Source organism: Periplaneta americana, chromosome 13, assembly GCF_040183065.1.
Source record: "Periplaneta americana isolate PAMFEO1 chromosome 13, P.americana_PAMFEO1_priV1, whole genome shotgun sequence".
NCBI classification, from domain to species: domain Eukaryota; kingdom Metazoa; phylum Arthropoda; class Insecta; order Blattodea; family Blattidae; genus Periplaneta; species Periplaneta americana.
Window position 1 is genome coordinate 155,624,530 of NC_091129.1, and position 14,731 is coordinate 155,639,260.

The following is a 14,731-nucleotide window of genomic DNA, read 5'->3' on the forward strand; positions in this document are numbered from 1 at the left end:
ATGCAGTGTTTTTGCGCCAAGTTTAGACTGAATAGGAGGCATTTTAGTCTACACAAACACACACAACTGCAATTTGCCACGATAATAAATAAACAATATGAATATGAACTAACTAAACTAACAAACTGCAATTATCACGCACGTGGCAGGACGATGTTACACAGCCAAGGCTTTCTGCGATACTGGCCACTTGCCATATTCTGCGCATGCGCGAGAGTGTAGGCTCACTGGCTAGCTACCACATGATTCTCACCGGCACAGAACGAACGTCCCAACTATACAGAGAGTTATTTTGTCTTTGAAAGCTGAATGGTGAAGTAAATTTAGGTTCATCAGTGCCATACATCCTGAGGATAATTGGGAATATCCCGACATAAGAAATTTCAGATTATGGTACAGTACCTATTTTAAATACAGTAGTTTACAAATACATCAAATTTTGAATAAAAGCGCAATTTTGTCACCATAATAGTACCATAATAATTAATAGTAATTAAAATGCATTTTATATAGTTGCTTAAGTGGACAGACACATTTAACATGCATAAAATCGTATTTCTAGCTGCCTGAAATTGTATTTTTAGGTGTCTAAAACTGTATTTTTGGTGTCTACTTTGATTAAAGCTTATTTTAGGTACCTAAAAGTTGGTTTTTAAAGGCCTAAAAATTCGAGGTCTAGTCATAATTAAATTCGAACCATTGGCGTATGCAAGGGAAGGGTTACCAGGTTTGAACCACCCCTTGAGCTTTAAAAAAAATGACATATTTAGATTTGAGTATTTTTTTGTCCATAATCCTTTTCCATTCTCTAATTTTTCACTGTCAAAGTAACAAAATCTACATCGACATAAGGCATAGCATTCCTACCCCTCTTTTAATATATTCATCATGCCAGTTTCATTCTTCATTCTTGGTGAGTTCCATGTTCCATTATTGTGTTTAATTAAATTTATTTCAATACCAGTACCTATATTTAATCGTTTCCATGGATTTTCCTGTTACTATGTAAAGTAAAGTGTCTTACCTGTCATATACAAATAACTGTTGATTAAATATATATAATTATTGTGTAAGTGCAATAACGACACAATTATTTTTTTATTATACAAAATTAAACACATTAAAATTTGTTAAAAATTGTATTGTATGGCTGTGAAAAAATTACGTTTCAAAGATTTTATAAGGATATTCATGAATATGTTCTATTAGAACATAGTATAATGTTAATAAATATACCGTACCGGTAACATAATAATAATAATAATAATAATAATAATAATAATAATAATACTTACTTACTTACTTACAAATGGCTTTTAAGGAACCCGAAGGTTCATTGCCGCCCTCACATAAGCCCGCCAGCGGTCCCTATCCTGTGCAAGATTAATCCAGTCTCTATCATCATACCCCACCTCCCTCAAATCCATTTTAATATTATCTGCCCATCTACGCCTCGGCATCCCTAAAGGTCTTTTTCCCTCCGGTCTCCCAACTAACACTCTATATGCATTTCTGGATTCGCCCATACGTGCTACATGCCCTGCCCATCTCAAACGTCTGGATTTAATGTTCCTAATTATGTCAGGTGAAGAATACAATGCGTGCAGTTCTGTGTTGTGTAACTTTCTCCATTCTACTGTAACTTCATCCCGCTTAGCCCCAAATATTTTCCTTAGCACCTTATTCTCAAACACCCTGAACCTATTTTCCTCTCTCAGAGTGAGAGTCCAAGTTTCACAACCATACAGAAGAACCGGTAATATAACTGTTTTATAAATTCTAACTTTCAGATAATAATAATAATAATAATAATAATAATAATAATAATAATAATGATGATGATGATAATGATGATAATGATAATAATAATAATAATAATAATAATAATAATAATACTAGTACATAAAATTTAAAACAGCAATAACGTAAATTGTAAACAATTTTAATAATTCCCCCCCTCCCCAAATTGACAAAATCCTGCATACGCCATTGATTCGAAGTATGTTTCGATTTTCTTCATTCAGATTATGACATAATATGTAAATGCAACTTAAAAGTTAGTTCTTACGAAGTAAACTAATTTGGAATAGTTGTATTTAATATGTTATATTCATTCACACAGATAATAGGTCTAATGTTGAAGATTTTTACCCTTGAGATTAATATTTTATATTGATAATGGTTCATATAGTTTTGAATTTATAGATCAGTTGTATATGCAAAGAATACATTTACAAAGAAAAGTTTAATCCAACTTTTCAGTTTAAAACAGTGATTATGTTATAAAATAAGAATGTCTCTGTAATATTTACAATTTTGAGTTATGTTGTGTTATAATTTCAACTACAATTTTATTCTAATTTCGTCTTATAAATGCTCAACTGGAAATTTACAGCGACAGAAAGAGTAATGGAGAAAGGAGGAAATGGGGAAAAAGAAAGTTAGAAATGATGAAGAAACAAAGGGAAGAAAGAAGAGAAGAAATAAAGTACCGGTAATAAATGAGACGAAATAAAAATCGAAACAAAAATGAACGAAAGAGAAGAGAAGGTGAAAGAAAAAATGAAGGAAACAAAAAGAACAAACAGCAAAAAATAAGACTGACAAGAAGAAAGGTAACAAAGGTGGAAGATAAAAGGATTTTAAATTTATACCGGTACCTTTAATTTTTTTTCTTCTTTGTGAATGGAATCCAAAATCCACTTACCGGCATTCCTGGTGGCCCTTGTGGACCTCCTGCTCCATTTTGTCCATCTTCTCCAGGAGGCCCTCTTGGTCCAGGATCTCCTTTTGCTCCTATAAAATACAGCTTTCTTATAGTAGTTGATTTAATTGTTATTGGATAATTAAAGTTTGTTGTTTAGTAGGTAACTATATTTCAAGTTTTATACTTTGAAATTAATTAAATTACATTTGATTTTAACAAATGTAATTATTTATTTATTTATTTTTAGATTAAGATATTTTTGAAGAGTAGGAACTATGGAAGTGAATAACCTTAATTTGGAGTTTAAGTTCAGTGTTAAAAAATTCTGGTAATTTATTTAGAGGAGTTAATAAAAGGAAATAGTGTGAAGATCGTACCTGCGACTCCCAAGTCACCCTTCTCTCCCTTTTCACCCTTGGGCCCCGGGTCCCCGATCTCCCCTTTGGGGCCCGGAAGCCCCGGCAAACCTCGCTCTACAGCTTCGCCAGACAGACCTTTCCGACCCTAAGATTTAGTAGAAAACAACATTTATTTTCATTCATTCCGACTTTGAGAATCATAAACATATGAAAAGTATTGGTTTAATCTATTGTATCCCCCCCTTTGTTAATGGAATATTATAAATCAGAATCAACCAATAGCCAGTAGATAGAGGAAAACAGATTTTGTTAGGTGAACAAATGTGACCGAACTGTAATTCTAAAAATATTGTTGTTTTGTCACCTATTGCTATCACAGAAAAACAAACAAAACTTAATAATTTGTCATGAGTGTAGTACAAAGAAAATGGAAACAAGAAGGAAACACGCAATAGATGCCAAAGGAAAAGATGAAGTATACATTAACTAAAGGAACAGTGAAACTAGAACAAGGTGTTTGCGCATACTTACATGAAATGTTTCACTCAGCCAGTGGTCAGTTGTTGGGGTCACATGACACAAATCACAGATGCACATCACATTTAAAGGATGGTTTGCATTGTGTAGGCCTGGTTAATAAACTAAAACTAGTAACTAAGTTGTTAGTGTGGAAATAAAGAAGTAAACAAATTAATATTAGTAAAAGCACTTTGCAGCGATATACAAAACAACCAAAGCAAAATTAAATAACTGATACATTATTAAAATTACGGTACATGTCTACAGGTCATTTTGCATCAAAGCTAAGAATGTCCAATGGAAGCTACAGGTGTGCACCTATGGTGTTAGTTGTATAAACACTCAACACAGCTAGACGAACACAATTATAAAGTTCTGGCTACAATAAACATATATAAAACACTAAAAGCAAAACAATTACTACTTGTTGCCACCACCATTGTTTTCTACTTATTAAACGTAATAAATAAATAAATAATAGAAATGTTTACTATTCTATAGGTTAGGTGTAACTCTCTAGATTACGTAGGTACCAAATTTGAGAACAGACACCACATCTTATTAAATTTTGCATCGAATAGGACACTGTGTTAAAAATAAGTACCTTATTTTGATGCAAAAGTCATAATTTGAATGGTTTAGTTCCCTTATTAAGGTATTAAGCATATGACTGTAAGCTATATGTGGTGATTTTGCATAGTTTTATACTGTACAAAAACCAACCAGCTAAAGGGGAATAATTATATTATTTATACACTATTTAGAAGTGTACGGGAAAAAATCAAGAAATATTAAAACTATTGTGTAACTGGATTCAAGTTAGAGTTATAATTGTTCTTTACATATAAATGTTATAATTGTAGATATAAAAAAATTCACTAAATATTTTATGGTCTTGATATTTCAATTGTTACTTTAAATTAAATATATTCCAGTACACTTCTATTTAATATAATTATCATTGTGTTACTAGATTAACGTAACCTTGATTCAGTGTGCAACATGATAATGTTAACACTTCTTATGTAATCTCGTTTTTAAATATACTGTATAACCCCAGTCTAGTACTGGTATATACAGTCACGAAGCTTGAGTTGTTGAGGTTGCTAGGAACAATAGACTGTGCAGGTACTATTTCGCATTGTCTGTAATGAGGCGATAGTAGCGATCCTAGTGGTTAGCAGCTATCTATGGATGCATATTTATTACATATTGAGCTTCGTGATTGTATATAATAGACTGTGGTGTAACTACAAAACACAGAATCCTGTGGTGAATTCTGATCAATGCCTACTGAATCAAGAACGATTTTAAATTGATAAGAGACACATTGTTATATACATAAAATAAGTAGTAAAATCAAGGTGCAGTGGTACCCCAAGAAAAAGTGACGAATCTCAAGGCAGTGCAGAAATAGAGATGCACATGCTGTATCATGCTGCATAGAGGGGAAAGAGAAACAGAGCGGAAAAAGAATGTTTTAAATAAAATTGGTGTCATTATTCACAGAATGAGGAATATTTTTAAATTGTTACCAATACGATAAATTTAAAGTAGGGAATAAATTATACTGTACGTAAGCTTTTTCGTTTATATGTTCGGGGAATTGTAAATCGGTGAGAGAGGATTCATGACCATCTTAAGGCATTCTCTATGGTGAAGATTGTATCGTAACAATATATATTAATTTTGTTAGTACTAATTTGTGTGAGTACGAACATTTAATTCGCAACCATAACCTTAATGTATTAAACTCGCTTAACAAATATTAGACTATACCATATAAAACATTCAATCAAGTTAAACATAACGGTTATTTCTGCTACTCTGTTTACAATAGGCCTATATGAGGTTTGATTCCAAAATTACTATTTGTTAAATGTTTTGACAGAATATACCACAAAATATTTCTGTACTTATACGTATTTTCGGGAAATGCAAATACTTCATACATGCATTTTAAGACAAAATTATGACAAATTTAAAATAATGAAGTTCGAACAAATTTAGTTGTACAATTTCACGAGAACTGTATCACAAGTAGACATCCAGATTTAACATGCAACACTAAACACACATCACTCACCCAAACTCTGAAGAAAGCTATCTGAAATAATTGCCATAAGGTTGCTGGCAGTTGCAGTGAAGTTATAATATAAAAAATATAATGGTAATAGTAGTAGTAGTAGAAATAGTAGTGATTGGAAATAATAGTCTGATGGAAGACATGTTTGAATTAATATTTAAAAATGAAAGACTTACATATTTAAGTTCATATCTTGTTTTATGTAAAACGGGCCTCAAGGCACACACAGTTAATATTCTATAGCATAGTATCTAAAACCCCACACCAAATATTTCATATACTGTGCAAAATATGCAAAAAGTTAAAAAGACTATAAACTTTAATGTTAACCTATACTGCAGACTAAATTTTTGTTTTACTTAAAGTTTCTTTCCTATAAGAATGATATCAGTCAGTATCAGCTGTAACTTAATAAAAGAACACAAGCTGTCACTTCAACCATTCAGAATTTTATAATAAAATCCTGATTGGTTAAGATAATCCATCCTCTGTCAAGTCTACAGCATAGGATAGAATTTAATATTCATATTCTTAAATCTGTGTTTTTTTTTTTTTTTTCAGGTTCTAGTCACCAATTATCTTGTTTTTCATATGGTATCATGATTCTTTCGTTATAGTCTATATTATTTATGTTACTAGGGTTGTTAATTTTTATAAATTCTAGCCCATAACTTCTTTTCTTATATTTTAAACAATTAACGTCTTCTTAGAATCAACAACACATCAAGAATCTGGCCTTTCATCTGGATTTAATGCCACTTAACATGGAAAATTTAATTTAAAATGTTTCTTCTGGGCTCAAAATGACTTTTAACTACCACATACATATTATTAACTGATAATATAAATATATAATGTATGTTGTGCCTCCTTTTGTAAGATTAATATGACAATGTCATTTGAATTTTGAAATTTCTGTACCGGTACTAATAGTTAATTGTTTTTCTTTTGAGATTGTGCTGTATTTATCTATTTAAAAGTACACCATTTTATTAAGAATTATCCTGTGACAAGAACAAAATGAAAGCAGTATAATTAACTTCTAGTAAATACCCAACACGTTAAATACTTAATTTGTACTGAAATGTATATACGACATTAAGCAAAAAAGTCTCATAAAGAATTCAAACAGGAATTCAGGAATATTATTATATTTACTGTATAATGGAGGATAATTTAACAGCGAAATTCTTATAAATAACACGTGAGTTTTAAGAATGCGTGTAGCTTAAGATTAAGTACACGTACAACATTCGTGAAGTACTAATTGTACATTATGTATATTTTTATTGATGGATGTTATAGGGTTAATCTTATACTTTATTATGTTTTATTCATACTGTTAATGAGTAAGTGTGTTCTAAGATTTACATTATGTAGAGTCAGTAATATGAAGATTTTGCCAATTTCTGTAGAACTATCTTCAATATAGGTTAATGCTATTATTTTAATTCAAGTACTAGATGATCACTTCTCCAATGCATAGTTATAAAGTAAGTTATCTTGAAATAAAATGTCATGCCCTGACTTTCAGTTTCAGAGATATTTAGATGCTTCAAGCTTAAGGTAAACGCATTTAAAAATAATGCTTCAGTTGTGAAGTTACGAATACTCTACGTTATATTAAGTATGTAATAGGTATAGTAAGTTATATTTGAATACTGTTCTTCCAAAACTGTATGCTATATTAATGGTACAATACACGTCTGCCTTCCATACAACGGAAATATGTCCATGTTGAATCTTTCGTACACTACTTTTAACACTTGAATGTAAATAATTGATTAAATGACGATCTTACTCGTGTTAATTGTGTAAGCATGTGCGGCTTACAGCTGTTTCGGTGCTTCTTCACACAATCCTCAGAGCCTACTAGATCTCGGCGTCATCTCGAACTTCGCTGCCTGTTGTGTGGGTGTGTTCGATTGTTGAAAAGTGTTGAAATGTGGTGTCAAATAGTGTGTGTGTTCTGAAATTGATCTGTGTGTTGAGAATTTGATCAGGGTGTGTTTTAGTGTGTCTGTATATTTCATATTGTTCTAGTGTGTTGAGTTTTTGGTTTTTGGGTTGTATGTGTAGAATTTCCATGTCTGTATTTATGTTATTGTATGTGTGGTTAGCATTAGTTATGTGTTCGGCATATGTAGATGTATTGTGTCCTCTGGTTATTGCTTTAATGTGTTCTTTGTATCGAGTTTGGAATGATCTGCCAGTCTGTCCAATGTAGAAACTGTCGCAACTATTGCATGTGAGTTTGTATATGCCTGCGTGGTTGTATTTATTTGTTAGTGTTGTTTGTGTGTTGAGATGTCTTTGTAGTGTGTTTTCTGTTCTGTATGCTATGTTGTATTTCTGTTTTCTGAATGAGGATGCGATCTTGTGAGTGTTTTTGTTTTCGTATGTTAGTGTGATGTATTTCTTGTGTTCTTGTGTTTGTGTTGTGTTTTGTGTGTTTTTGTGTTTGTTGAGTTTTTGTTTTGTCTTATGCTGTTGTCTATTATGTTTGGGTTGTAGGCTAACCATTTTCTTGTGCTATGTATTTGATTGTGTTCACTTCTTCATTGTAGTGTAGTTGGCTCATGGGTATGTTGAGTAATCTGTGTACCATTGTCCAGAATGCAGCATGTTTGTGTTCTGTGGGGTGATTAGATGTGTTGTGTTGTGTGTGGAAATATGTGTTTCATGCCTTTGGTTTGGATTGAACTTAATTTGAGAACACAAGTTCCAGTGACACACTGACGAGGTGAAGTGCATTCAGCTTCTCTCTTTACACCATACTTTGCTAAAATAATCAACAGCTTCTTTACTTTCATATGCGTATTAGCTAATGCCTGAATGCATAATAATAAAGGAAACATTTCTTTCATTTCAAACCTCCCCGTGTAATTAAAAATATTATAAACAGTTATATGATTTATGAATTTCCGACTGCCTTCCTCCAAATCCTCTCTAGAAGGAAGAACTTCTTTAAATTAATTCATTACTTATTTTGTATTTAATAATAAAATGGGGATACACACACATTGCTTTTTGTGAGATTCAGATAATTGCAGCGTAAGTCAATAGAATATTGTGCAGCAGATTGAGAGTTGCAGAGAGTAACATTGTGCAGAACTTTGTTATGATACATAACATGCAAGAAGAAATGTTCAGTGCAGAAGGAAGATAAAGTGTGCTCATAATGTGATAAATTTCTATAACGCAATATATTCATCATTGCAATATATAAAGTAACACACAAGACTTCACACTTATTGCATCCACATAATGTTAAAAAATATTCTTCCTTTGGTGTAGGTTCTCTGACTTGATTTTCAGAAAATTAAATTAATTCTGTAACAGTATATGCTTGAAATGTTGCAAGAGAGGTCTACTTATTTCTATGAATTTCATCGTTTGGCATTGAAGGGAGTAAAATGTGTTGAGAAAACGATCATTGCTGTCAGTAGATTAATAGAGCAGATAAATATTTTGCGCTTTGGTGTTAGAGCTATGGACCATATGATGTTATTGAATATTAATGTATTTGTTTGTAATTTTGAAACGATTTAAAGGCGTTCAAGAAGAAATATCTTTGTGGTTTTATTAAATACTAACATCGACAATCTTTATGCATGTCACAAATGTTAATTCCTCATAAGAAAATTATACTTCGGAAAACGTATTATGTGTCTTTCACGTGTTAAGTTTTACATTACCTCGTTAACATGTTTCAGCCTGTCGAAGTGTTAAAAGTTGTGTAATCAAGATGTATAATGAAGAAAATTATAGTCAGTAGTAATCTCAGTGTCAACAATGTCAGAACAGGTAAACTGAACGGTATGACAGCTGTCTCATCTAAGCATGTAAAATGATGCAGCGAGATTAAAGTCACCTCTTGTTCAATCTTCCGTATGTCTAAGATTAGATTTATATTTTAAAGTAATCCGTTTGTATGTCTTTACAATTCATATCTCAAATTATCGACTGAGGACATAAGTAATTTCCCTGAAAGAAACATTTCTGCAGTTTCAGTCTATAACATTGCATTTAGCACTCTGTCTATGCAAAAGAAGGAAAATAATCGATAAAAAAAATTAAAGTAGTTTTTGGATACATCCTATTTTGTGATTTTTTTAGAGTAGTCTATTGTAATTTTATTTCTTGATCAGAATTATCATGTATATCATTCCCGAATCGAGTTACATTGAATTATGCACATATAGCTTCGTAATAAATATTTATTCATTGTAAAAGTTAATACTATAGCAACTACTGAAGTTTATTCATATTTTTATTTTTATCAGTCAGAGGCAATATGTCAGAACGAGAATATGAAATGGTAAGAAATGTGTTAGAGGGGCTGTATTGCACTACATTAATATAACATATAACATATTTTGGAAGGTCATAGCTAAGAGTGATAACATTAATTGTCTACATAATTTTGTGTTGAAAGTATTCTGATCATTCAATGCCTTTCGTTTTATAATGCAAAATTACAACCATGATAGAAGGTTAATGTTGTAAATTTTTTATTCTGCAATGTAAAAGTGTGTCTAGGTATGAAGGAAAGCGAAGAAATATACTGCAGTTATTTTTATAGTTTACTAAATACGAAATATGCTGGTAATAATTTTTTCTACGTCATCTATGAAACCAGTAATTACATGAACTAAAACCCAGCAATTAAGTTACTAGGACATTTTTCAATTCTATTGCTTTCTAAGATGCTAAAAGAATTTCGTGCGCTGAGGAGGCCAGATCCATTCCCATTTTTTGCATGGTTATTTTTAAAATCAAATTTTCAATTTCTTGTTTAAGAAGAAATGTAAATTTAATTTCTAATTATATTGCCAAATATACATACATTTTTATTATAGCCCTGAGCTCGTTTTATTCCATGTTCTAAGTCACATCATTTCCATTTGAATGGGGCCTAAATGCTAAAGCTATTCGATGCCCTTTCCTCCAACAAGTGCTTACCCTCTTGCCCCGTTTGCCTCTTGCCCCCTTCTCTCCAGGCATTCCTGGTGGTCCAGTGGGACCCATCTCTCCCTTCTCACCTCTCTGGCCTTCCGGTCCTTTTGAAACAATATCACATAACTTTCCGTCAATGGAACCGGCCTTTCCTGTTCATTTTTGTTTTCTACTCACAATAATTTTAACCTCAAGTTAAGTAACTACAACTGATTTGTGGATCTATTAAGTTGTTTCTATAACTTTCAAGCATAAGATTGCTATTTAGAACTCCTCTGGGAATGGATGTCTTTAATTGTGTGAAGAGTAAAAAAATTTAATTTCTTCTAGATTTAATGAAAAATTTATCCCAAGATCATGGAGATACCTGCAAATTTCGAATACTGTCTAGTCTTGAGACTTTATGTACATTTAAATTGTTGTGATATTCACTTCCATAGTTACACAACTCCAAGTTGATGTGAGAGATCTGTGTCTTGGAGGGTGTAATTGCAAAATGCAGTGCTTCTCAAATTATGGAATTTTAACAACTCCAAATGTGATTTGTTTTGTATTATTGATTATTAAGCTTCCTTCCAACAGTTTCATCATATTTAAACAATACTGAAGCTTCGTAGACGTATAATTTGAAAATATGCATTTCAATACAAATGCTCTCATATGAACTGCAGGCCTACATTATTCTACGAATATTAGCCTAATGGAACCCTTACATTAACTTTATCCTGTTTAAAGACAAGTAAATTCCTTACTTATCATACTCAAATTCCACGTGTCTTACATTGAGAGATATTGAGCCTTGGTCCCTTAGAATTTGATATAAAATTTCCTTGACATTTGATACATTTTTTATAATATTTTAGTCAGCTCTTGAAATAATTATTATGGATTCAGTTTAATAGAAAATTATTCCTCTTAGATGTCAGAATGTAGCATGTATCCGACATGCTCGTAATTTTATAATTTATTTTCTACAATATTACTTACCTGGGGGTCCAGGAGGACCTGGGGGTCCTTCAATGATTCCTGTTGGGAACTGATCACCGTTTAGTGTTGTTGTGAGGCCGCGTTCTCCCTTATCGCCTTTGTCACCCTGCAAGGTAGTAATGACATAATGAAAATCATTACTGGTACTTAAATGATGACAAACTTCACTTTTCATTCTCATCAAAACATTATCACGAGCTTATGACCTGGAGGCTGGAGATCGTCTAATGACGAACTACTGCCAATGAAGCTATCTTGCATTCCAATATTTCTCATAAATTGTTACTTGCTTACAGTGGCGTATGCTGAACCTGGAGATTGGGTGTTCTGTTAAAAAATATATAGTTGGTCTATCTCGCACAATTATTATAGGCCTAAGTGAAATATCAGGTCAACATTAACTGCCATTTTTAACATATAATTTAATATTATTTATAAATAATAACTATGGGACGGATGTTGATGACCTAAAAATCTACTTAAAATGATCATTAAAATGCCTTTAAACTGATGGAAAAATGACATAAAATTAAAAGAAAATGACATTTAAATATTATTCAAAGTACTCGCACCACAACTTCTTAAAAATTAATCCTCTTGTTTCAATGACTGCCCTGCAAATGCTGGAGAAAGGAGGCAACTACAAATAACGTTACTCAAAATTGCATTATTTATGATCAAATAATAACTATAGCCAGCAAAATAACCTGTTTGAAGTTCCACAACTCGCTAACTATTCTACAATTTCATATTGTGAAATAGAAAAATGTCTAGTGTATTGTTCGCTTTTTGTTTTATATTGTTGCACTAAATTCGGAAGTGGCGGGGTAGGTCTACCCTTATTCACTATATGTAATTTCTCTCCTAGTGGGCGAGAAGAGAATGGCTTTTGCAAAAGATCTTTTACATTGTACATTTCCAAGTGCTATTATCATTAAATAAGTAATTTAAATTGTTCACCTGCGCTGGCACACAACTATGAACCCTAGTAAAACTAAACACAGTAAACATCTCTCACACAAACAGTAAACACACACGTCAAACACAATATTTTGTAACGCTACAGTTGACAAGTTGAGCTTCCTGTATACAGGACGACCTGCGAGCTTGAGAGAAGCGAGTATCCCCACCATGCCACCTTGCACGCGCAGAGAATTATAGCAGCAACTCTCAGCAGGGGATGTTCTTTTGTACGGACAGGACAACCAGATCAGACCTCATCCCATTTCGTCAGACAGAGCGTACGTTATAAAATGAAAGCTGTTCTGGGGATGGTGTGCACATTCAACCAGCAGGCATTTAAAATATTTAAATGGTAATAAATTAAAATTAGCCTTGAACTTTATACGTCAACTTCCAATGAGATTACCACGCTTTTAAATTGTGATAAATTAAAATTATTGTTGCATTATATAAAACAACTTGAAATAAAAAATGAGATTACCGAATTTACAGGTGTCCAGCGCACATCTTGAACACCCGCAATATACGCTCCTGCTTGCTTAACATGTACAGGACATTCATAGGATTCCTTACATTAAAAAAAACCGGGAATTTCCAGATAATAAGCAGAAAAAGAATTTTCTTGGGCTGATGATCTAAAATGTTTGAAAATCCTTGTTTATGGGAAGGATGCTTTATGAATGCTCACTGGACAGAAGAAAGGAACTGGCTATCAATATACTCTGTCGGAACAATCTTGTTGATTCAGTGTAACTTGAGACACATTAACTGCTTAGAGTTCTGGGAAAGAATTATGAAGAAATATTACGCTATGAACTCTGTAAAGAAATCAGAAAACATGAATGGTTTTATAAGAAGAAAAATTTTAAATTATAGTAGTACAGAATTAATTAAATGTGTCATTTGATGATAAGGGAAAACTTTTATTTAAAATTTATAATCACTTGTGGACGATTAAGTCATTTAGATTAAATAAGTAAAATCTTGATTTTGTTAACATTTAAATTATGGTATTATTTTACTAGTTTCGATGCTATTAAAAGTGTATATTCTATAATTAATAATTAAAATACAATATATAATTTGTTGCTTGAATAAATATAACTTTATGTTAGGCAATCGCATATTTATAACATGCATTACAACTAAATTCAAACTTTGCTCCAGTTTTCTACATTTCGGTTACGGAAAGCATAGGTATTTAGTGAGGTATAACCTTAATTATCTTACGTAACGAAAGTGTTTTTAATTAATAATTCCAAATTTATGTGCAAGCTTCGCCATGGAGAGGCATGACCTGTAAATGTGAAAGGTGGCACAACTGCTTTTCTTTTTATATTAGGAATTATAATATATGAAATGCTACAATATTTTGGTCCATATGTTTCTTAGGAAGGTCTTAATATCATGTTTTTTTTTAATATCCATATATAGTCTTAGAAACAATTAATGGCGTAACTCTTGGTGGTGAAAAAAGTTTTTATGCTCGACCATGCCGAAATGTAGTAATTATACACCTGGTAGCAGTCCTTTAAAGCATGTCATTAAAGTACACCTACTCATTAAAGTACAGGTGTTCAGCCAATGACAACTCAGCTTACATGTGTTCAGCCAATGACAAGTCAGCTTTGTACCGTTATAAAACCGCAAGTATCGATTATTCTCGGATATGCAATCGAAAGAGAATTAGCGAAAAGTCACGGAGGCTGGAAATCCAATACTGTCGCAGAAGGTTATGTTCTGTTACTATAATAATTAGCGTTAATTGTAAATAATATTCAAATAAATTCAATTTGTCATCTCGTTTTTCAATGTCGAATTCAATAATCAAGGTTATATCAAGTTTAACGGGATTACATCAAGGTCAATGACATTATTGTTCCTCGGAAAAAATCAATACTTTCGCGTCTGCGCACATCTCACAATTCACGACCTAGAACAAGGTCACTTCCGATCTTGCCAGATACAAATAAAATGTATACATCTGAATAATTTCAAGTTAGAAATATGGTCGAGCATAAAAAGTCGTATGAAACTTGCCTATAATGGTAATTAAGACACTCATATGAATATTATGAAACTCGCTTGCGCTCGTTTCATAAATATCCATACTTGCGTCTTAATTACTATCATTATAGGCTCGTTGCATAA

The 14,731-nt window shown here is 32.1% G+C and overlaps 1 protein-coding gene across 1 annotated transcript in view; it reads right to left on the reverse strand.

Moving 5' to 3' along the window:
* LOC138711659 (collagen alpha chain CG42342) overlaps positions 1 to 14,731 on the reverse strand; it is a 135,204-nt gene that overhangs the window by 46,892 nt on the left and 73,581 nt on the right. The window contains exons 12-15 of the mRNA XM_069842790.1: positions 11,618 to 11,723; positions 10,637 to 10,734; positions 3,085 to 3,211; positions 2,708 to 2,796 (exon numbers count right to left, since the gene is read on the reverse strand). Of these exons, the coding sequence (XP_069698891.1) occupies positions 2,708 to 2,796; positions 3,085 to 3,211; positions 10,637 to 10,734; positions 11,618 to 11,723 (420 nt within the window). The remainder of the gene's footprint in view (positions 1 to 2,707; positions 2,797 to 3,084; positions 3,212 to 10,636; positions 10,735 to 11,617; positions 11,724 to 14,731) is intronic.